This window comes from Trachemys scripta, chromosome 19 (genome assembly GCF_013100865.1).
Source record: "Trachemys scripta elegans isolate TJP31775 chromosome 19, CAS_Tse_1.0, whole genome shotgun sequence".
Lineage (NCBI taxonomy): Eukaryota > Metazoa > Chordata > Testudines > Emydidae > Trachemys > Trachemys scripta.
Window position 1 is genome coordinate 11,270,092 of NC_048316.1, and position 22,296 is coordinate 11,292,387.

A 22,296-nucleotide genomic window follows, 5' to 3' on the forward strand; every position below is an offset into this window, starting at 1 on the left:
GAGGGGTAGCACCTGGGGATGGGAGCAGGGGTTAAACCCCAGTCCTCCAGTGTGAGTGACAGACCCTTTAACCACCATATGGCGACCTTCCCTCCTATGACTGCAGCTAGATCACTACCAGGAGATCAGCAGGAGCTGGGGGAGGTGACCTACAGCTGTTCCGACAGTTCTAGACAAAGGGAAGCTTAACAATATAAATAGCATTTAAAAAATTATTATTATTAATAATAATAAAGAGGATCTGGAAGAACAGAGAAGTGTTCCATTCCCAGCCCCGCTGATTCATTAATGCTTCCTCGTTTGTAAGACAATAAATACCCCCTCCCACCCTTGCTGTCTGGTGCATCAGTCTCTCCCATTTATTTAATGCTGGAAAAAAGAAAAAGACACTCCCCCCCTCCCCCCCGGTAAAGGCTTAGCTAGTTGCCTTTGTGCCACCAGTTCCTTACACGCACTTTAAAAAAACCCACATAATTCTAAAATTCATCACCTGTCATCCCCGCACCCCCCTTCCGAGGAGTGGAGATTATTATTAGTATCATACAACTAAAAACATGGAAAAATAAAATCCAGAAATAAAAGAAGGGGGAAAAGCCCACCCCAAAAGAAGGGGTCCCGAGACTGGGCACACGCCCCACAATGAGGGGAGGAAAGGAGAGCAGATGTCACCCTCAGAGCTAGTGTTCATCTAGAAGGGTTTTATGTCTCTGCGTCCTGCCCTATCTTCTGTCATCGCAGAATGAAGTGATGGTGCGCTGGCCCCATGCGACCATGTCTGGCCTGTGGGGCCTCGTGCGTGCGGTGTTGAGTTCGTTTTGTCGCTTACCGTCACGGTGCTTTGTTCTCTCCTCATAAGGGGTCCTCTTAGTAATTTCATTTAAGAGCAAAACCAAACCTGCTGCTGTCTCTAAGGTTAAGGAGAAGCTGCCGGTGCGAGGGTGTGGGTTGGGGTCAGGGCAAGGGTGGGGTCCAGAGCAGGGGTGGGGGCTGACGTGAGGTCTGGGTTTGGCTCGCCCAGAGGCCTGGAAGCATCGCCGTGGTCTATGGAAGTAGAGGCCTCCCCTGTTTCCCCATCCTCTTTAGTGGCCAAGCCTTCAGGGTCGGGGAGTGACTCTTCAGAGTCTGTATTCAGGTCTTCCTCCTCGTCTTCGTCGTCATCGTCATCATCGTCATCCTCATCGTCGTCATCCTCTTCCTCGTTTATCTCCTCCTCCTCCTCGTCCTCATCTTGGGATGAGTCGTCTTCATCCTCCGCATCGCCGGAGTTGGATACCATCACCCCACTCTCATGAGGGCTTGTCCCTGCTCTGCTGGGTGATGGGCCAGCAGCAGCCTCCGGTAGCTTCTTGCTGAGGTCCAAGGAGTCATTGAGGCCCACGCCAGCTGCGTTCTGCAGGAAGAAGAGGGAGCTGTTGGCATCAGTGCTGAGGTTGAGGGAGCTGTCCAGGTTGACGGAAGAGTTCTGGACGTCGTACTCCAGGGTGGAGTGATGGAGGCCCTCGGGGCCAGGAGAGATGGCTGGCAGCTCCCCCCGCTCCTGTTTCTCATGCTTACGCTTGTGTGAGTCCATCTGTGACATGCCCACCACAGTGTGTTTGCAGCCGGGGTAGGTGCAGTGGAAGTGGGAGCACTTGAGTTTGTACTTGCAGTCGGGCACCTCGCAGTCCACACTGGAGCTGAACTGGCAGAAGCCGGCAGCACTGATGACGTCCTGCTTGCCGTGGTGCTTGCGGTGGGCGGTCACCTTGGTGCTGTCGGTGCAGCGGAAGCCACAGCGCAGGCAGTGGAAGTGCGTGCTGTTGCCAGAGAACTGGCAGTCGGGGAAGTTGCAGCTCAATGAGGACTTGAAGCGCTTGAAGTCATCCAGCACCAGGTTGTCGACGCGGTCGTGGTGCTGGGCGTGCTTGTACATGTGGGTGCGGCCGCAGAACTTGTAGCCACAGTTCTCCCGGGTGCAGTGGTAGTGGGTGACCTTGAGGGAGAACTGGCAGTTGGTGTCCTTGCAGTCCTCATAGAGATCGTAGCGCCGGAAACCCTCCAGCATCATCCCCTCATCCAGCATCTTGCGCGAGGAGGCTGTCTTGCGGCGCTTGCCAAATGGAGACATATCCTCGATGATCCAGAAGCGCTTTTTGGCCCCCGAGGCAGTTGGCATGGTGATGGTGTTCCCTGGGGACAGGAAGAGGAGAGTGGCATTACTCATAGAGGGGCAGCAGGAACTCCTATCACCTCCTGTAACCAGCATGGTACTTGCCAGGTTGGATCATACCCCATATTCTACCTACGACCCATGGCAAATGCATGATGCTGCAGGGAAAGCAGCCCCCCACCCAGTAAGTCTCCTGACCAGCCTTGTATCCTGCACAGGGGCTGGGGAAGGTGTGCCGATTAGTGCTCCTTCAATATTATGGCAGTAGTGAACTTGATTTCCTGACACACTCTACCCCCACGCTATTTGTGTTGCTGGGCACCAGGAAATCCTTAGAGTTGCCACTCTTGTAGACATGATAATGTCCAAGCATCAGCTGCTGCTGCTTGTCAGGGTCAAAAATCTCCCAGCCTATCCTGTCACTTTGTCCTCCTTCCCCAGGAGTAAACTCATCCCAGCCCACAGAATGCGGCACTTTCATTGCTCCTTTCACCCCAAACAATCCCTGAGTGCTTTATAAACTATACACAGTGTCCTTCTCCCTGATTGCGGTCTAATAGGGCACAGCAACACTTTACAGCTATTTAGGACAGGAAGTGGAGAAGACTAGCCACATCTAATTAAAACTGCAAGGGGGGATTTTTACAAGCAGGATGCACTTTGGCCAGAATAGTGTAACATACCTCATTGGAATGAGCCTAAATATTACACTGATGAGCGCACACAAACAGATGTTCAGGAGGGGTAATTCTCAAGTGACTATCTATGGGGCTCCAAGAGAAAAATCCCACTTTTAAAGCCTTAACAATCAGCCCACTTGCCACTAAGGGACCAATGTCAGTTTCCCATCCTTGGAGATAGGTGCCGGAGTCCCAGAGGACTGAACCTGATACTAAGAATTTGACCACTTTACATCCACATTTCCTTCCTCTTCTGCCCACTGGTTATTCCTCAGGTCAGAGACTTCACAGTCATGATCTATTCTGACCTCCTGCACATCGCGGGCCACAGAACTTCACCCACCCCCTCCTGTAATAGACCCCTAGCCTTTGGCTGAGTTACTGATGTCCTCCAATCATGGTTTAAAGACTTCAAGTTACAGAGAATCCACCATTTGCACCTGGCAGTGACCCGTGCCCCATGCTGCAGAGGAAGATGAAAAACCCAGCTCCAATGTACTCAAAGCAGGGCTTGGGGAGGCAAGAAGACTCTCTCACCAGGTGCAAAATGATGAATTTCACTGGAAATTTGTTTCCAACTAAAATGGGCCTTCCTGAGCTGCATGTGGGGCTGCCATCCTGTTGAAAAGAGGCATGGTTTGTGTCAAGAGTGTCTGGGTCCCAGCACCAAAGCAGTCTGCATCCTGCTCTAGGAGTCTGAAGACGCACTCAATCATTTGTTTGAATGCTGTAAAGTTCTCTTTCTGACTGTAAGCATGTACACACGGTGGTGGATGCTGGTTTACCATGTCAACCATGGGTGGGCCTCAAATGATGCCCCTTGAAATTAAGATGGTGCTTAACAAATAGTCTCTCCAAAATGGTGAGCAACACTGAATGCTGAGGAACAGCACCAGACTGAAAACCTTGGAGATAGAAGAGTTCAAACTCTCCACAAAGCAGGGACGGCATGGACAGCAGTAGGCCAAACTCCCCCCAGAGTGCAATGCCAACATCCCTGGAGTGAGCCCACGCCTAGGAGAGCGAGGCAGAGGACAGAAGTCTCACATGCCCATTCAGTTTGCATGGTGTCTCTGGTGACACTGGCAACAAAGGAGACAATTCACGGTGATGGCTGTCTTAGTGATGGTCACTAGGAACTGGGCTAAGCCCCCTTACACTGATTTAATCTGCACCTCTAAACAGCCGCCAGAGATAGAACTCTCCATCACTATTAAGCTCAACCAGATTCAAACCAGTGACTTCAAGGTTACAGAATCCCTATCCCAGTAGGGTCCAGGTCCCCCGAAGCACACACTATTTTCAGACACAAATCTGTGCTTATAGGTGGCAAGGTGCAGGAGCGCTCTGCAGGCTGCACTCAGGTCCTGGTACAGGACACTGATCTCCAGGCCAGTTCCTTGCTGCACTCCTATTTTGGAGAGGAAGAAAAAGGCTGCAAGAGTCTAGTTACTGGGCCTGATTCTAGAGCTTATTTACACTGCGATAAACCAGGAGTAATTCCATAGTTTGGGGTTCAGGCACTGGATGGCAATTTGGAAGACCTGGTTCAATTCCTGGCTCTGTCAGATTCACTGTGTGATCATGGGCAAACCATGTAATCTCTCTCTGCCTCAGTTCCCAGCTCTTCTGCTGGTGTCCCTTTCTCTCGCCCTCTTTCTCTATTTCGAGTGCAAACCCTTTGGGCAGGAACCATCTCTTGCTGGGTGTTTACAGCCCCTAGCATAATGGGAACTCGATCTCCTTTGAGGGCTCTAGCTGCTGCTGTAAAACAAACAATAAATAACAACAGCAACATAGAAGTCATGGAGTTACATTGGGGTAAAGCCAGTGTAAGTGAGCAGAGAATGCGGCCCCATGTGTCTATATTACAAAGAAGTATTAAAACACTAATGGTTTTAAAGAGGTGGGTCCATTACTGAACAACACTATATTTTCATAGCACTGTATACAGAGTAACTAATTGAGCCTCCCACTGTCTCTAAGAGGTAGGTAAGTATCATTATACCCATAATACTGATGAGCTAGGTGAGGCACAGAGAGGTTAAATGACTTGCCCAAGGACACTGATGCCTTGTCCTCACTGAAATGCGTGTTTAGTTAAACCAGTGCAGTATCCCCCTGCCAGTATGGACACATGTGAGAGTGGCTTGTTTTGGTTTATCTTATGACAATTTTGAATCAGTTTGGTTAAGCCAGGTTTATTTCAGCTCATCTTAAACTCAGTCTCCACTCAGCCTTTTGCACCAGTTTAACTAAGGCTATTTAAAATCACTTATTTAATTAGCCTAGTTCAACTTCCTTGGGTAGGGTGTGTGAAGGTGGAGAAGAACCCAGCGGTCCTGATTCCATGTCTCCTGCTCTGACCACTAGACTGTGCTCATTCCCTAATAACTAATTAGAGGCCAACATGCCTCAACAAATTTAGGCCGAAGCAGGTCTCAACTGTAAGTAGCTTATAGTCAGCCTGTCCTGTCAGCAGGGGATGATGATTTTATACAGTACTTTTCACCTATCAGTGTCAGAATACTTTAAAAAGTATCATTATCCTCATTTTACAGATGATGAAACTGAGACAGAAAGGAGATGTAATTTGCCTGTCAAAAGAGTTCAGTTTTGTGATTGTCTGTCTATTGGACCACACTCCCGCTGTTGGGGTGAAATTCACCCCTCTGTGGAGGGCCACCACACGTGAAGGCATAATTTAAATCCCACTTAAGCAGTCAAAATCCCCATGAAGCTCTGGGCAGGGCAATGACCACTGTTTGGGAGTTTCACACGTCTGCATGCTTACATTGTGCCTGGCTGGCAGAGGATAGCTCAAGTTTCTGAGCTGTTGGGTCTTTTTAAAAACATACTGTGCTAGCACAAATATGCTTCCAATTAACTCAGAAGGAGGCAGGCTGGGAAAAGAGGGCAAAATTGGGCAAGCCCCGAAAAGCCATTCCCAGCTGGTATAAAACTCCCCCATCTGTGATGTCCCTGAGCTCTGTCATGTAGGAAACACTGAGGGCCGGAGGTGTTTGAAAACCAGCCTTACTTTCTGCAGCTGTAATTGGTGGATGTAAATAACTGTGGGTGCAACAGAGATCACTGAGATGCATCATGTCAGAGGCATCACGTATGCCCATGAGACCCCAAAACATGGGATGGAGAAAGCCAGTCCCAAGCTCATGGTGCACATGGGAATGGCCTGTAGTGATGTGTAGCAAGGGCTGGGAGCTATGAGACTGGTTGGCCAAAGAGCTCTAAACCAGTCTCCAAGTCCTGTTATGCGATATGGTCAACATGTTGTGTTTTGGCCACCTCATAGATTCATAGACTTTAAGGTCAGAAGGGACCATTATGATCATCTAGTCTGACCTCCTGCACAACCCAGGCCACAGAATCTCACCCACCCACTCCTGTAACAAACCCCTGATGTATGTCTGAGTTATTGAAGTCCTCAAAACGTGGTTTAAAGACCTCAAGGTGCAGAGAATCCTACAGCAAGTGACCCGTGCCCCACGCTGCAGAGGAAGGTGCAAAACCTCCAGGGCTTCTGCCAATCTGCCCTGGAGGAAAATCCCTTCCCGACCCCAAATATGGCGATCAGTTAAACACTGAGCATGTGGGCAAGACTCACCAGCCAGCACCCAGGAAAGAATTCTCTAACAGGAGGAGGAAGAGGGGGCGACTCAAAAATGGCAGGTTTAATTACAAATGTTGCTGTTGGATTTGGGTTGGGAATGATGAGGAATTGCTTCTGGTCATGTGAATTTTTCACAGCGATTTACTGTGCTTTCAGATACCTTCCTTGGGCATGTTTACAGCATGACGTTATTATCCCAGCAGTGGAAGGGAGGGTGTATTGTGTATTGGGGAGCCCTTGGACAGAGTTAGAGAGACAGTGATGTCTTTTCCATTTATAACTTAACAGAGCTCAAGGGGTGGGAAGAGACTATGGGCATGGGGAGCTGTGACTCAGAGATAAAGCATATAACAATTACCTGCTGCATCCTGAACTAGGGGAACGTCACTTTTTACTGGAGTTGGAGTGGCAATGATGGGCGAGAAAGCAGGTGTGCTGGTGGCAGGCATGACAATGCCCCTGCTGGATCCAAGAGTGGCACTGAGCAGAGAGTATGAGAGACAAGATGGAGAGAAGAGGTAGGGGAGGGAGGGGAGAGGAGACCTGAGCAAGGCTTGTGAGAAAGATGGAGGCAGAGGAGGCGGTTGAGGTTGTGGTGCATTGTGGGTAGCGTCATCGGCAGCGGCAGCAGTAGGAGGAGGAGGAGGAACCAGGCAGCCTGGAGAATGTGGAGAGAAAAAAATAGCAGAAAAAAACAAAACAAAAAGGAAAAACAAAAGAACCGAAATGAGAACCCAAGAGTGGAAGCAATATGATGAAAATGGAAAATACATTCACACACGTACGAAACAGAACTGTAACAGAGAGGAGATGGAAGATGCGTGATTGACAGCAGCAGCAGGAGGAATGGTGGTCACTGCAGAAAACAAGGAGTGGCCTCAATTGCAGGGGGTGGAGCCACCTGGCTTCCAAAAAGAAATTCCTGCCCTGCTTAGTCTGTCCGTTCATCCACATGGCGCCAGCGTGCACCAGCCTGCTGCTGAGAGGACTCTGTTGCAGGGTATTATCCCAGAGGCTTTCGGATTCACTCATAACATGGTTATTAGTCAGTGGGTTGTTCTCCGGGAGGTGTGACTGATGGCTCCGATGGTGCGGTTAGTTAACAGAGAATCCTGGGAGCTGCTGTCCCTCCAAACTCTCTGGAGGAGGTTTAGCACTATGTGCAGCTGTCGTTATCATGGAATGTTTATGTCAGGGTAGCGTGCAGAGGTTGTGTTAGTGCCCCGTGTGATGTGAGAGGTCAGGACATCTTCGTTAGTCTTGTCCCCACCCAGTGTCAGTGGGAATCATTCATTACTCTTATTTCCTACTGCTGTTTAAAAGTAACAGAGATGAACATCCACCCCAGCCCAGAGGTCTGAGCTGAACCCCCTCAGCAGGGAAATGCTGGGCTCAAGTTGTCACCTGACCTTTCATTTAATCAGTGTTGGAAGGGAAAGTAGGGAAAAAAAATAAGTCTGAAACTTAGGTCCCAAGAGACAATAAATGTTATAAAGAGACTCAGAAACAAGTCGCCCTGGGGAGACTTCACAGAAGGCTTTCCTGGAATACTAACAGGCAGCCAGAGGTAAGGACAATTAAGGGAGCCTTACCCACTGCTACGGGGTATTAGAGATGAGTTCTGTATCTGCCTGCTGAAGAGAGAATCCCATAATTTATGGAAGTTAAGCATGGTCAGATCTCAATCCTCAAGACAGGAAGGGATGTTAGAGTTTGCTTTATGCATCCCTTCCTAAAAGAGGACATGACACCAGGGGGTCTCCTCTGTGCATTGCTCTGATAAGGAGGTAGTGACATTAGCGGTTTTCTTTTCTGCATCACAACTCGTAAGGGGAGAGGAGCTCAGTGGACTGCTTTTATAGGTCACTTCCTGAGAAAGTGATGGCAGAGGTTCTCATTTACTTACACATCACTTCCTGAAAGAGTGAAGCCAGAGGGTCTCTGTTGTCCAGTTTATTGAGCATTAGGAGTGCAGGGAAACCTCTGGCTTCTAGCTGTGGCACAGAGAAACCCAAAAGATACTGGGGGAAGGCAAGGAGCAGAACAGCAAGGGAAATTAACTTTACAGCCCTAATGACTCAATGGCTCTGGTACAGATATTGAGCAGTTCAATTATTCAAAAAGGTCCAGCTCCGAAAGATAGGACAAAAACCTCTTCAGAGGGAGAAAAAGAAGGGATTGTCAGGAGTTAAGGGACAGCCCAGAACGATGTGGAGATGGCGCCCTCCCTGTGAATGATGTGGGGGGGCGAGGCTAGCGTAAGGTGATATTCTGCTGAGCCAGGGGCTGACACAGTGTGTCAAAAGGCGCAGTTTCTCCTTGGCCTCTGGTTGTGAATTATGGGCTCTTGGCAGCAGAGACCTGCAAAACTATTTCTCCCCTGCTGCCCCTTACCTGCTGATGTGCTTTCGTTGCCCACTGGAGTGCTGGAGCAGCTGCGGTCCATATTGGAGGATTCAGAGGAGATGCCTCCAGGGCTACAGCCAGTGTAATCCATGTACTCATCTGTTTCAGTGTCCATCATGCTTTGGGGTCCCTGAAAGGAAGCTGGGGTTCCTGATGAAGCTGGGCTGGGTGCCATGCTGCCAACATGGGGGAGATTTTCATTTCTTGAAGTGTGGCCAATAACCTGCAGCAAGAAATTAAGACAGGGACTTTTCACACCAAAAGTGAGATGTCAAGACCAAAGCCATCTGTTTACACGTTTAGTTTTCTCTGACATTGTTCTTCAGGGATAGTTGGAATATGTTGGCAAGTGGATCCTATGGCACTGAGGCCATGAGAGTGAATCCTACCTCAGTCAGAGGCTGGGAGTGGTACTCTTGGCACCAGTACCCTGGGGTGTGGATTCTCATGCATTCAGATGGGAGTGTGTACATTGGCACCGGTGCCCTAACGTGTGTATCCTACTATCCTTAGAGGTTGGGGTGTGACGTTTAGCACTCCTGCCCTGGTTAGGTGGAGCATTCAGAGATTAGGCGTGAGTCTTGGCTCTAGCGCCGCTGGGAGGGTACCCAGCAGCACTCAGCCCAGTGCCGTTCTGCAGTGAGCAATCAAAGGTGCATCACTACATATGTATCTGCTGCTTAAATAACCAGTGGATTCACCTGCGTGGGAACTCGGTCAAAGTTTTTCCCCAGCATCCTCCTCATGTGCTTCCTGGCATGGGATGTCATTTGGTGCTTGAGCAGGAAGGAAAACTGGCAGCCCTCTCGAATGCAGTGGAAATGGCTGTTCACCTGGTTATACTTGCAACCTGCAGCCACAAAACCAATACAAATCTGGTAGGTTAAAATAGCAAGAGACAGGGTTGTATCAGCACACACTGGAGGTAGCACCAGACTGCTGCTGTATTGAATCCTGATAGTCTGGAGTGCTCTGTGGATTCTTCAATGACAGCCCCAGCCCCAAAATTAAATCCTTCCCAAGCTGAGTAATGGGGAGAAAGGATGTGATTGATTTAGACACAGGAAATGGGCCTACGCCACAGAGTACCACCCCCATCCCTCTTGTGACAGAGGGAACAAGGGGGAAATGTATTATTAATGTTGATTATTTGCATTATGCCAGCACCTAGAGATCCCAATCCTAGACCAGGACCCTGTTGTGCTAGATGGTGTACAAACACAACAAAAAGACAGGCCCTGTCCCAAGGAGCTTACAATCGAAGTTGAAAGAAAGAATAATATCCGGGATTGTTCCATGTTGGAAACAGCCAGCTCCATTTGATCTATGTGCTCTGGAAGCAGAATGATAGCCCCTTTAACACCCTGGGCCATGAGGCTCCTCCATCCCATCCCCAACGTTCCAGCTCTGACCAGTGCATGTTCCAAGGCCAAATGTGGAGAAGCCAGGAAGCGTTTGTTTCTACTCCTGGTTTGGTGACTTAGGGGCTGGTACCAGGCTGAGAGTAATGGAAACAGCTTACATGGATTCTCACAGGCTGGACCTGCCTCCAGACAGACAAGCAGAATCCATTTTTTTCCAAACAGCCCCACTAGTGTTTTCTTTATGGGAAAATGCTGGATTCTGCCTCATGCAAATTACAACGAATCTGTGTGACTGATTACCAGACAATCCCCAGACCATGTCCTATAGCTGAAGTATAGCTTGCTGCAGTAAAACCATAGGCATGTATACACACTGACAGAGACCTACAGCCGCACACCTGATGAAAACACACTCACAAAACTCAACATAGGCACTTGCTGTACACACAAACACACACAACAAAAGACACACTTGCACTCACACACTTGCATACAGATGCAGGAACACATCTAGCTGCCCACATCAACAGACACACGCCTGTATGGAGACATACACAGACACTCATTTACAATCACATGGAAAGACATACCTACATGTGCGTGCATCCCCACAGTGCCCACACACACAGTAGACATGCCATTGCCAAACAGCTCCTGAATCATTCGCCTTGTCTTTAAGGCGGAGATGGTGCTTTATGTGTATGCCAAGTTTGTGTTTGTTTAGATATTCTGCCCCTCCTCCCTCCACACCCCACCTCATCTGCCCTCCCTATCATGTTGTGCTGTTCTTTGGGATGAAGAACAAACAGTGCTGGCGGGACTGAAACAGTATCAGCAAAGGGCAGGTGAAGACTTGCCCGTTGCTAGGGCAGCGGGGCAGGCTGAGTTTCATATATCATCGCCCCGCTTTGTCTAGCCCCGGCTATCACCTGAAACACCAAAAGTTGAGTAAATAACAGCAACTGCTCAATCTCCTGACATTTGTAAACCGAGACCCAGGTAAGGACCAGCCTTGGTGTGTTGACACCTGTTGCCTTGGTTACCATGGACGACTTATCGCTCAGGCATACATTTTTTATGAATTAAAAGCTGAAGGGGAGCATTTTTGTTTTGGCTGTCACGGGTTTGTATTTTCTGGCCGTTGACTCCTCCTCTCCTGCTTCTCAACAGAGTACCAGGGGTAGTCAATAGGGGGACTGCAGGCCAAATCCGGACCACCAGATGCTTTTCAATAGACCCCAAAATCTTTTTAATTTACTCATTGTTGTTATTCTTTTATTATATCCCTTGACATAAAATAATTCACTGCCTCTGAAGTATGCTGTGTCCAGGCAGCAATAGGAAAGGACAGAGAGGCTGAGGCCAAACCTCCCCCCAGGGCTGATAGGGCAGGCTGGTTTCCTTAAGCCAAAAATGAGTAATGGGCGTGTGAGTCCCATGCAGTGTGGTGGAGGCTCTGGGGCACTGTCTGTGAGGAATTCTCTTACTCGAGTGGGCTGGACTATGGTTCCCGGGCACTCTTTGTGGGGACTCACTCTGCCTCTCTTTGGGGTAATTGTTTCCCCTGCTTTTTGCTGGATGCTTTTAGGCACCGACATTTCATAAGTGCTTTGGTGCTACCTGACTAATCTAGCTAGCGGGCAAACCAAGGCGCCCAGCACAGTGCCTTGTATCAGATATTTTGATGAGCTGACACTCCAGTGGAAGGCTGGCACTGAAAGAAGCTACTGCAGAGGCCATGGGGGTGGAATATTTATCCTTTGGCTTTTGAGAGGCAGTCCTGGCAATGCACATCAAAGAGTTTCATCTTAAACTGCTTGGAATCAGGCAAAATAGCTATTGGGAAGTGTGACAATTCCTTCTCACAAGAGGGAGAAGCAGTCATCAAAACAGAAACATTTCCCACCATTCTCTGCTTGCTCCCAGACTGAAAACAGTCTCAGCCCAGCCCAGCCCACTCTAGCCCAAAACACGCAGCAAGTTCAGCAGGGCACATGGTGCGAGAAAAGGCCTCAAACAATCAGAAAGGGGGAAGTTGCTCCTCCAGAGGCCTGGTCATTCCATCCGGAAGAAAGGGACAAGGCATTTTCCACTAGGACTACAGGCTGCCTTCTTTGAGCAGGAATGAAGAGGCCTTCCAGCCCTCTCCTGCCAGGTTGGAGATGGCCATAGCATCTAAGCTCTCACAGGACCCTTGCCCCTGATTAGAACACTGGGGATACAAGCTGGAGCCTGTCCAGCCAGGGCAGAAATGGATCTCATATACTCCAATATTTAGGAACCTTAGAGGAGAAGTTAGGGGTTGTGCCCCGCCATGTGCAGAGTGTGGGGGCTGCTGTGTCTCCCTTTAACTCTTTGTATCTTTGGCATCTGTCAGTTTGTGTGTCAGCTATAGTGAAGCAGTGCGGTCTACAGTTTAGATAGGGTCTGGGTGCCATTACGCCTGGCTTCTGTTTCTGGCTCTAGAAGGCAGTGTCCTGTAATGGTTAGAGCTGGGGCCTGGGAGACAAGATCACTGGTTCTGATCCTGATTTTGCTATTGAAATTTACAAAATGATTGTGGAAAAATCAACCTCTCTGCACCTGTAAAATGGGGATGATAATTCTTATTTAAACAATCTCTGTGTCAAGTGCTTTAAGGCCCACTCACGTTCAGGATCATATAAATGTACTACAAATAAACTCACAGGACTGAACAGACTACAGGTGGCCATTTGGGGATGGAGAAGCCCAAGTGGGTCATTTTTATACCTATTTGGGCTACCCCACCCCAAGTTGGCCAAGACAGGGTCATATGATCTAAAATACATCATTGATAGTGGATGTAGAAGTACTACAACTATAAACATTGAGGGAAAAATTCACTTCCATTCTGCAAAGATGCAATAGGATCAAATGGTCCCGTAAGCTAAACTACTGGTGCCTCTGCCCAGAGAGAATATGAAAAATATTGTCAAAGGAAGGTTTATAATGACTGGAGTCGCTATTGTAGCGGGAGAATGGCTACACCCTTAGATTGAGAAAGCGACCCAGAGACTGAGTATGCTATCAGCCTGAGCTGTCAGGCACTATATCTCATGGCTTGGTTACAGGATGAATAGGGTGAGTTTACCTAGCCTGCCGCACTCTTCCCGTTTGGTGAAGTACTTGAAACCATTGGCTGCTCTTCGCTCTGCCTTCTCATGTTTCTTCACATGCCAGGGCAGTTTGGTGGTGATGTTGGTCACAAAGTAGCAGCCAGGCCGAAGACAATGGTAATGTCCCCGCATCCTGAATTCACAGTGCTGTAGAGGAACCAATGAGACAGGTTGTTTTAGACTTATCCAGCAACCGTGCTCTCAGTTGCCTGCTGTAACTTGCTTTCTCTCTGAAGGTCACGGAGTTGGAACTGGAGGCCTTGCCCACCTGTGACATTAACATGTCACACACTGTCCGTTCTTCAAGGAGCACAGTACATTTGCTCTTCATCTGGCCATTTATTTTCAAATCATAGGACTTCCACCATTTCCCTATTCCACTAACAGGCAGCCTTTTCCTTTGTTTCATTTCCTCTCCTACCCAGACAATTTCCTTGCTTTACCTGGCGTTTACACTAGAAATGGTCCAAAATCAACACCTTCCCACACCCCCCGCTCTGAACAAACACAAACTGCCTATATTTTGGTCTGGAGCCGATTTCCCAAGTTCCAAGTCTCGCTCTCTCTAGTTTATACCCTTCAAATAGCTCTGTGCATCAGAGGCCAGATTCATTCACTGGTTCAGCAGAGTCACATTAGGGAAGAATTGGCCCCACTTTGTTTTCCTGTCTTTGCCAGGCTTTTATCTTTTCCTTTTCTCCTGCATCCTTTCCCTCGCCTCCACAGCCCCTGCCTGGCCCACCTCCATGGGCACTCTTCTTGGATTACTCTTACCTGGTTTGGACAGAGACACTGCAGCGAGTAGTAAGCAAACTGGTCTCGCACATTCACCAGGTTGTTGTTGGGGTTGATGTGGTCCAGGCAGTGGGACTCTGCTTTGCCAGAGGTTTTGCACACGTACTTGCAGTTCCCGAACAGACAATGGAAGTGGAACTTGTTGGCATACTTGCAGTCCGTCGCCAGACAGGGGTCACTGGAACACAGCCAAAATCCAGACATCATCCTCATTTCTTCCCTCACACCTTGGCTTCTTTCCCAACATTCACTCATTTAATTGAGGGGTAGCCCAAGTGCAGCCTATGGGCCACATGCGGCCCACAGAGCTCCCATGGCCAGCCTCGTTAACATGGAGCTGCAGACACTACCCGCCCCAGCAGGCAGTGCATGCTCTTGACAGGAGTGTGTGAAGCTGGAGCACTGCATGCTGGGACCTAGAGCCTCTGTGGCTCCCTTCAGATCATGCTGGGACCTGTTGACCCCAAATTCTTTCTGTTAATGGGTGAAGAGAGCTGTGCTTGGCTCCATTTTTTGCACAGATTAGGTGAAGCACTCGGGCTGCATGCTGCAAATTGCCAGGATAACCCTTGGCTAAGAAATTTGTGCAACCTTGATTTATTTGATGACCTAAATGGCCTTGGTGCCTCTCCCAGGGCAGTCACGTTCCATTGTTTTACGGCTGCAGTTTGTGAACTCTAAGGGCTTGCCTCCACTGCCCCACAGTTCAGACTGTGGAGTGTGAATTGCAGTGCACACTAGCTGTTTTGTTACTCCCCCAGGTGAATGCTGCAGGCGCAAACGAAAAGGTACTTGTTTAAAGTGGACTATGTCACTGCAAACTAGGTACCTTTTAGGTTGCACCTGCAGTGTCCACACGGGGGAGTTGCAACGCAGCACATGTGTTCGTGTGGCAATTCATACCCCCATAGTTCAAACTGTGAGGCCATGTAAATATAGACTCAGGGGAATTTCTAGGGCTTAGTATATAAGATGGCCAAACACATGTCTTGTGCATTCAAGTCACAGTTCCCGTGCTACCTGCCCTGCTACAGGGGCTTCCTGTAGTAAGCTTGCTTGAAAGAAGACATAAGTGGGTCAATTACTGGCCCAGAGAGACATGGCCTACCAGCCTAAGCACATGATGGAGAGCCAGGAGCTGCAGTGTTCTAATCCCAAATGCGACCCAGACTCTTTCATTGACCCTGGGCAAGTCACGTAACCTCTCTGCCTCTTTTTCCCCATCTGTAAAATGGAGATAACACTTGCCTGCTTCCCAAGAGTGTTATGAAGCTTCATGAATGTTTGCAAACGGCTTCAAAGCAGAAAACTCTAACAAGGTGCTAAGTGGTGTTGTTATTTTACAGCTGCACTTAGGCAAATGCTTAGCTCCTGAATTACCTTGTAAATAATAGCAAATAACACTGCAAATGGGAGCAAAGCACTTCAGGAGACCTACTACCCTCTCACAGCAGCCCAGCTGGGATGCCAAAGCTCTTCCAAGGAAGGGAGTGATGGATATCTGCTCCCCTCCCCCCATTCCTGGTTTGATCAGAGTCTGAGCACTTTCTTTTTTTCCAGTTTATAATTTTTAGTGAGAAAAGGAAGATTCGCTGCATAGTCCAAGATACAGATTTGACGTTCTAACAAAGAGGCAGCAGGTGTTACTGTGGGCAGAGCCGAGAGCAATTTCCTTCCCAGGGGTCTGTACAAACCCATTCCTACTTAGCTTTGCAGACATCAGTCCTTGCTTTGAGCGAAACATAGCTGGAAATGGCAAGTTTCACCTAGTTTCAGGTCAAAAATCACTCATTAATTTCTCCTAGTTTTCATCACATATTGGCCCAATTTTGCCCAGACTCATCCCAAACCTGGTCCAACTTCGCCTCAAACCCAGATCAATTTCACCAAACTTTGCAAACATTGCCTGAGTCTAGCTTTGCAACAAAGCCTGGAACCAGGCAACCAGGGGTTTCTTTCTGAAGGCTTTGCAGTGCTCTGGCCCATACCATTTGGCCTCAGTCCCAATGCAAAGCCCAGTACCTTTGCTTTCACACCCCTGGAGGTACAGCCGCAAAACTGAGACAACATGTCAGCAGGTTTACCCTCCGCCCCCGACTTTATCTAAAAGGATTCCCAAACATGTTCAAACATTTGGGATTGCTGCTTTTCTGCAAGATTGTGGGAGGGGCGGAAGTGCTGAGAGCATCCTGGGGAATGGAATAAATCGCCTCTCATTGGATCTGTCTCTCACCCAGCCGTAAGGTGAAAGCCTCAGGTGGACATAGAGTGGTTGATCAAGCATTGAACAAAGGTGAAATGGGGAGGGAGAAGCCTCTGTCTACTCTCTTCGGCTGAAGAGGGCACATGGAGGCTCCTGGGGCAGGCAGGACAATCATCCCCTTGTTGCCCAAGGAACTCACTTCTCCTGGAACTGAAGGAATCCGGGTTTGACCTGAGGCTTGGCGTTCTCTAGGGAAGTTGTTGCCAAGGGTGAAGTTGCCAGGTTAGGCACCAGTGCTGGGATCTGAGGCATCTGGGGTATGGTGGAAGCCAGCTGCTTCCAAGCTAGCAATGTGGGGGCAGAGGGCACAGTCGCTGGGCTCGGAGTGGGCACATCCAGGGTGGGAGCGCTTGCCATAGTGATGGAAGTAGTGGATGGCGATGAGGGGGCCAAGGAAGTCTTGGTCTCTGCAGCACTTGGGAAGGGAGACTCAGAGTTTCCTTTCACAGCTCCACCCTCTGTTCGGAAGTGAAAACTGCAATGGGAAGAGACAACCGTTCACATTAGAGAGAGCAAGTGCACGCTGCTAAGTCCTTGACTAAAAAAGAGCAGATTATGGAGAGACTGGGTAAGTGGTGATCAAGAGTCAGGGGAATATGACAACAAGCTCGGAGTACATGACAGGTGTAAAACCATGACCCAAATTTTGAGACGTGCAGGACAGCTGTTGAGCACCCCCAGTCTCCCACAGACTTTAGGTCCCCCCAGGAGCTGCTCACAAACAGGGAGAGGAATTATTTAAGGAGGCACATGAGGGTGTAGCTAGGAGCAATGGGCTAAGATTGAGGTGAGCCATGTAGGTCTAAAATCTTCCTGCCAGTGAGAGCCACGAGTCTGTGAAGGCATGGAAACCCCACTGGTTGGGACATTGGTATACAGGCTGAAGAAAGCAGTGGAAATGCAACAGGAAACAATCCTGCCCTGGACAGAGGAGTCGATGGCCTAGCAGGTCTTTCCAGCTCTGTTTGCGCTGAGTTTCCTTCCATTTAAAACTATCCAGACTTCCACAGTCATATGGCCACACCCTGAAGTCCTGGCTCAGTCCTTACTTGGCCAAATCTCCCATTGACTTCAATAAGAACTGTGCTTGAACAGGGACTGCTGGAAGTGGCCCTTGGAAGTTGGGGTAGAAAATATCTATTAGACTTTCTAATCTCTCTGCCTCCAGATAGTGCAGACGGAACTTGGGGCCAGTCCTTCCTTCACTTCCTTCCTTGTAGCAACAATGGGGCCAAATCCCTTCTTTATGCAAGACTCACGCTGGAGTCAGCTGGAGTTCTGGGTGTGGTATAGACTTCAGGATCTGGCCCATATGTGAGTACTTTTTGGCTGCCTCAGTCTTGCCCATCCACTGCTCTCCAAAGTACTTTGAGGGTGACAAGAAGGGCCATAGGCTATATTGCCCATGTTGAGAGGGATGTTAGGGCTGGGCTGGCTGAATCCTCAACTCCAAGCCCCCTGCCTACATGGAGCGAAGATCTTTAAAGCAAACAGAGCAATGGAAATAGGGACCTAGAAAGCAGCTTCTCTCCTGTGTTGGGTAATCAGGGAAGGTGCTTGTTAAACGGGATTTGCAGAGACAAGGGCGAGACAAATACAGTGGGCACCATTAAAAATGCAACGTTTGCTACTCTGCAGTGACTGCAGCGCTGACAACACCACTCCAAGAAAGGTGCCAGGGCAGTGAATGGCGAGTGTTTACCGGTGCTCCCATCTGTCTTTCCTATGTGGGTATTCTTATTGCACAATTCTACAATGCTGGGAAGCTGCGTTCTTGGTGCACAGTCTCCTGGGCAGCTTAGGGGAAAACCGGACTGGCCACTTCTCAGCCCTGCTGACACTGCAGACCAGATGAGACACACATTTGCCAAAGGCTGAACACAACACCGGTGCACACTTATTGTGAGTCACTGAAAATTAAAGAGCACGCCCAGCTATTCTGCAGGCAATTCAGCCGGATATGTTTAAAACAGGCCTGTGGATGCTCCAACTGCTGCCCTCTCAGCCAACCTGCAAACCCACAGCCCCACTCATAAAGGCAGTTACAGAATGAACCCCCCAGTCCCGCCCCAGGCTGCCTATACTGTGTGACCTTTGGGTTTCCCTGGAGCGTGTCTCTGGATTCTTGAACCTCCACTTACTTGGCATGTTTGATGGCCCCATCCAAGGTGCTGAAGAGGGCACCACATTCCTCCACCACGCAGTGGAAATGCACTTTATGGAGGAAGTCGCAGTGGGCGTCACAGAAATCCTTGGTACCAAACCTGGCCAAAGGAGACAAGCACATGGCTTACAAAGAGCCCTTTGGTGGCAGCATCATTTGAAGGGAATTGTGGGGAAACAAACTGGCACATTAGTGCTATTTATTATTTATATTATCATAGCATCTCAACTTTTATTTTTAACTTCCTAGATCCGAGGAGCTGGACAGGCCACAGCTCTGATGTCACTGTGTGTGTGTGCGCGCAAAGGATATCTCTGGTACTATTGCTCAATTACAAGAACCTGGCATGTACCTCAACATACAAATTGGGAGCCTTAACTCTCTCCTGTTGAAGTCTATGGCAAAACTAGCATTCACTTCAATAGGAGCAGGCTGTGGAGTTTTCTTGAAACAAACGATGACTAGTAGTAACGTTCTAAAGCATCTGTGCACAAAAGCAGTGGGCCTGGGGAGCAAGAAAGAAGATGAAACTGGAAGGGGATTCTGACCTAGGAAGCACCACTCAAACCGAATGGGATGATTCTCACAGCTAGAATGGCAATGGGAGTGCCAAAAAAGGAAGAAATGTGGGGGTGGAGCCAGAGGTCAGGGTTTGAGAAGTACAAACCAAAGACTAACAAGACAGGAGGACAGAGAGAATGAGTAACTCTTGGCCAACTCCAATGGGACTTGAAATTTGAAGTGGGTCCAAAGCCACACCCTCTAACTCAGAAGGCATTGAAGGGCATGGGAAGGGGTTGAATCTAGAGCCAAATGTCCTGGCTTTTCTACATCTCTACTTGAAACCGCAGTGTAGCACCTTCGAGGGGGATTGTAACTTCTCAGATGTCTACTGTGTAACAAATAGAGACCAACAGGCATCATCAGAAAGTCCCAACATTACACAGAAAAGACAGTTACCTTTTATGGAAACTGGTGCTCTTTGAGATGTGTTGCTCATGTCCATTTATGGTAACTGGTGCTCTTTGAGATGTGTTGCTCATGTCCATTCAACTTAGGTGTGTGTGCTCACCACATGCACTGGAAGTTTTTCCCTCAGCAGTGTCCGTATGTGGCATATGGACATATGGAGTGGCCCTCTCCACCCTCAGTTCCTTCTTGCCAGAAACTCCAACAGTGAGGAAGGAGGGCGGGTCGTTGAATGAGCAACACGTCTTGAAGAACACCAGTTACAGAAAAGGTAACTGTCTTTTCTTCTTCGAGTGATTGCTCATGTCTGTTCAACTTAGGTGACTCCCAGCACTACCCTTGGAGGCAGGTAAGGAGTTCATGGACATGTAGATTGCAACACAGCTCTGCCGAACCCAGCATCGTCCTTTGCCTGCTACGTGATGGCATACTGGGCCGTGAACGTGTGCACCAAGGACAGATGTCCTGGATTGGAACATGTGCCAGGAAGGCCACCGAGGATGCCTGCGTTCTAGTCGAGTGGGCTCTGACGATCAGTGGCGGAGGGACTCCCGCTAACTCGTTGCAGGTCCTAATGCAAGAGGTGATCCGGTTAGAAATCCTTTGCATGGACACTGGGAGGCCCTTCATCCTATCAGCAGAGACAAAAAGCTGAGTCGATTTACGGAAGGGTTTTGTCCCATCTAGGTAGAAAGCCAGAGCCCTTCTTATGTCCATAATGTGAAGGTGCCTCTCTTCACTGGTCTCACGGAGCTTAGGGCAGAAGATCAGAAGAAAGATGTCCTGGCTCATGTGGAAAGTGGACACCACCTTGGGAAGGATGGCCGGGTGGGGCCGGAGCTGGACCTTATCCTTATAGAACACTGTGTACGGTGGTTCTGAGGTCAGGGCTTGCAGCTCGGAGACTCGCCTTGCCGACATCACAGTCATGAGGAAACTACCTTCCATGATAGGTGAGAGGGAACATGAGGCCAAAGGCGCGAACGGCAGACCCATGAGCCTGGACAGAACCAAGCTGAAATCCCACTGAGGAGCTGGGGACTGGACTTGAGGGAAGAGCCTCTCGAGGCCTCTAAGGAACTTGACCGTCATGTCATGGGAGAACACAGTCTGCCCCTGGATTGGCGGATGAAAGGCTGACTTGGCCGCCAGGTGTACCCGAATAGAGGAGTACTCCAGGCCCTGGTTTCTTAAATGAAGCAGGTAGTCCAAGATGGACTGCACCGAAGAATGCCCCAAATGTCCACTTTGCCAGGTAGGTCTGCCTAGTTGAGGGCTTTCTACTCTCAAGGAGGACCTTCTGGACCCCGTCCAAACAGGCCCGTTCATCCGGGTTCATGCAACATCCACGCCGTGAGGTGAAGGAACGCCAGGTTGGGGTGCAAGAGTCAGCCATGATCCTGTGACAGCGGGTCCAGTCAGTTTGGCAGGGGCTAGGGAGGGATCGCTGACAAGCTTGATAGCGTCCCGACCCAGTGCTGGCGAGGCCACGCCAGGCTGATCATGATAACCTGTGCCTTGTCCCTCTTGATTTTTCGCTAGGACCTCGCTGATGAGCGGAATCGGAGGGAATGAGTACATCAGGCTTCCTGCCCATGGCAGGAGGAAGGTGTCGGAGAGAGAGCCCTTGCCCAGACCCCATCTGGAGCAAAACCTGTGGCACCTTCTGTTCTGCCTGGTGGAGAACAAATCCACTTGGGGAGTTCCCCACCTCTGGAAGATCATGCCAGCTACCTCTGGGTGAAGCACCTACTCATGGTGAGAGGAGAAGTCCTTGTTTAGGTGATCTGCCAGCGTGTTCCTGGCACCCAGAAGGTGACACATTTCTAGATGAATTCCGTGGTCGATGCAGAAGTCCCAGAGATGGAGTGCCTCTTGGAAAAGGGCCAAGGATCGTGCTCCGCCTTGCCTGTTGATGTAGACCATCATGGCTGTGTTGTCTGTGAGGACTCGGCCCACTCTGCCCGACAGGTGAGGTAAGAAGACCATGCATGCTCTGCGCACCCCCCTGAGCTCTTTGATATTTATGTGTAGTGTCGACTCCTCTGGGGACCACATACCTTGGGTCTGGAGGATGCTGAAAGTGTCCAAAACCAACTCGACTGAGTAAGGAGTGCTGACAAAGGAAATTCCTTCCAGGACTTTCCCGGGGTTGGTCCACCATTGCAGCGAGGTAAGTACCATCATGGGGATGGCGATGACCTTCTCCAGGTGGTCCCTGGATGAGTCTGAGGCCATGGGCCCAGCTGTGGTGCCACCGATGTAGTCTGCATTGTAGGTACCGGAGCCTGTCCCACCGCTAGGGAATCTTGCGCCTAACCTGAGGTAAAGCCCGAGCAGTCGCTACCCTGTGACCAAGACGGGGCTGATTGGTACCGGTTGCCCCTCCAGGAGTTGAATCTGGATGACCTCGACGAGCGTCTGGATCGGGGCCTCGGAGACCAGTGGCGGTCAGCGGATCCGCAACGGCCCCAGGCTGGCAATCTACGCCTCAAGCTTAATGAGTGGCACTGGGATCGGGAGTGGGAACTAGAGTGGGCTTGGCGTCATGAAGATGTAGCCACACAGTGATGCTGCCCTGTGAGATTGGCGACGGTCTAGAGAATGGTACCGTTGATCCCTCAACCTGTCCCTGGAGCGGTACTGGTGCTGCCGAGATTCCAGGCGCCAGCTCCAAAACTCCTGCTGGGGGGTGTGTGGCTCCAGAGGTCTGCACCCGGTCACCAGCGAGCCCTGCC

The 22,296-nt window shown here is 49.6% G+C and overlaps 1 protein-coding gene across 7 annotated transcripts in view; it reads right to left on the reverse strand.

Moving 5' to 3' along the window:
- Nucleotides 1-383: 383 nt before the first annotated feature.
- CASZ1 (castor zinc finger 1) overlaps nucleotides 384-22,296 on the reverse strand; it is a 263,137-nt gene continuing 241,224 nt past the window's right edge. For 6 of the 7 annotated variants that reach the window (XM_034753250.1, XM_034753247.1, XM_034753248.1 and 3 more), the window contains 8 exons: nucleotides 18,567-18,689; nucleotides 16,565-16,900; nucleotides 14,142-14,340; nucleotides 13,343-13,514; nucleotides 9,568-9,716; nucleotides 8,855-9,089; nucleotides 6,819-7,118; nucleotides 384-2,169 (listed from right to left, as the gene is read on the reverse strand). In XM_034753250.1, the coding sequence (XP_034609141.1) occupies nucleotides 914-2,169; nucleotides 6,819-7,118; nucleotides 8,855-9,089; nucleotides 9,568-9,716; nucleotides 13,343-13,514; nucleotides 14,142-14,340; nucleotides 16,565-16,900; nucleotides 18,567-18,689 (2,770 nt within the window). In that variant the 3' untranslated portion in view covers nucleotides 384-913. The remainder of the gene's footprint in view (nucleotides 2,170-6,818; nucleotides 7,119-8,854; nucleotides 9,090-9,567; nucleotides 9,717-13,342; nucleotides 13,515-14,141; nucleotides 14,341-16,564; nucleotides 16,901-18,566; nucleotides 18,690-22,296) is intronic. The other variant, XM_034753252.1, reaches the window with a different exon arrangement.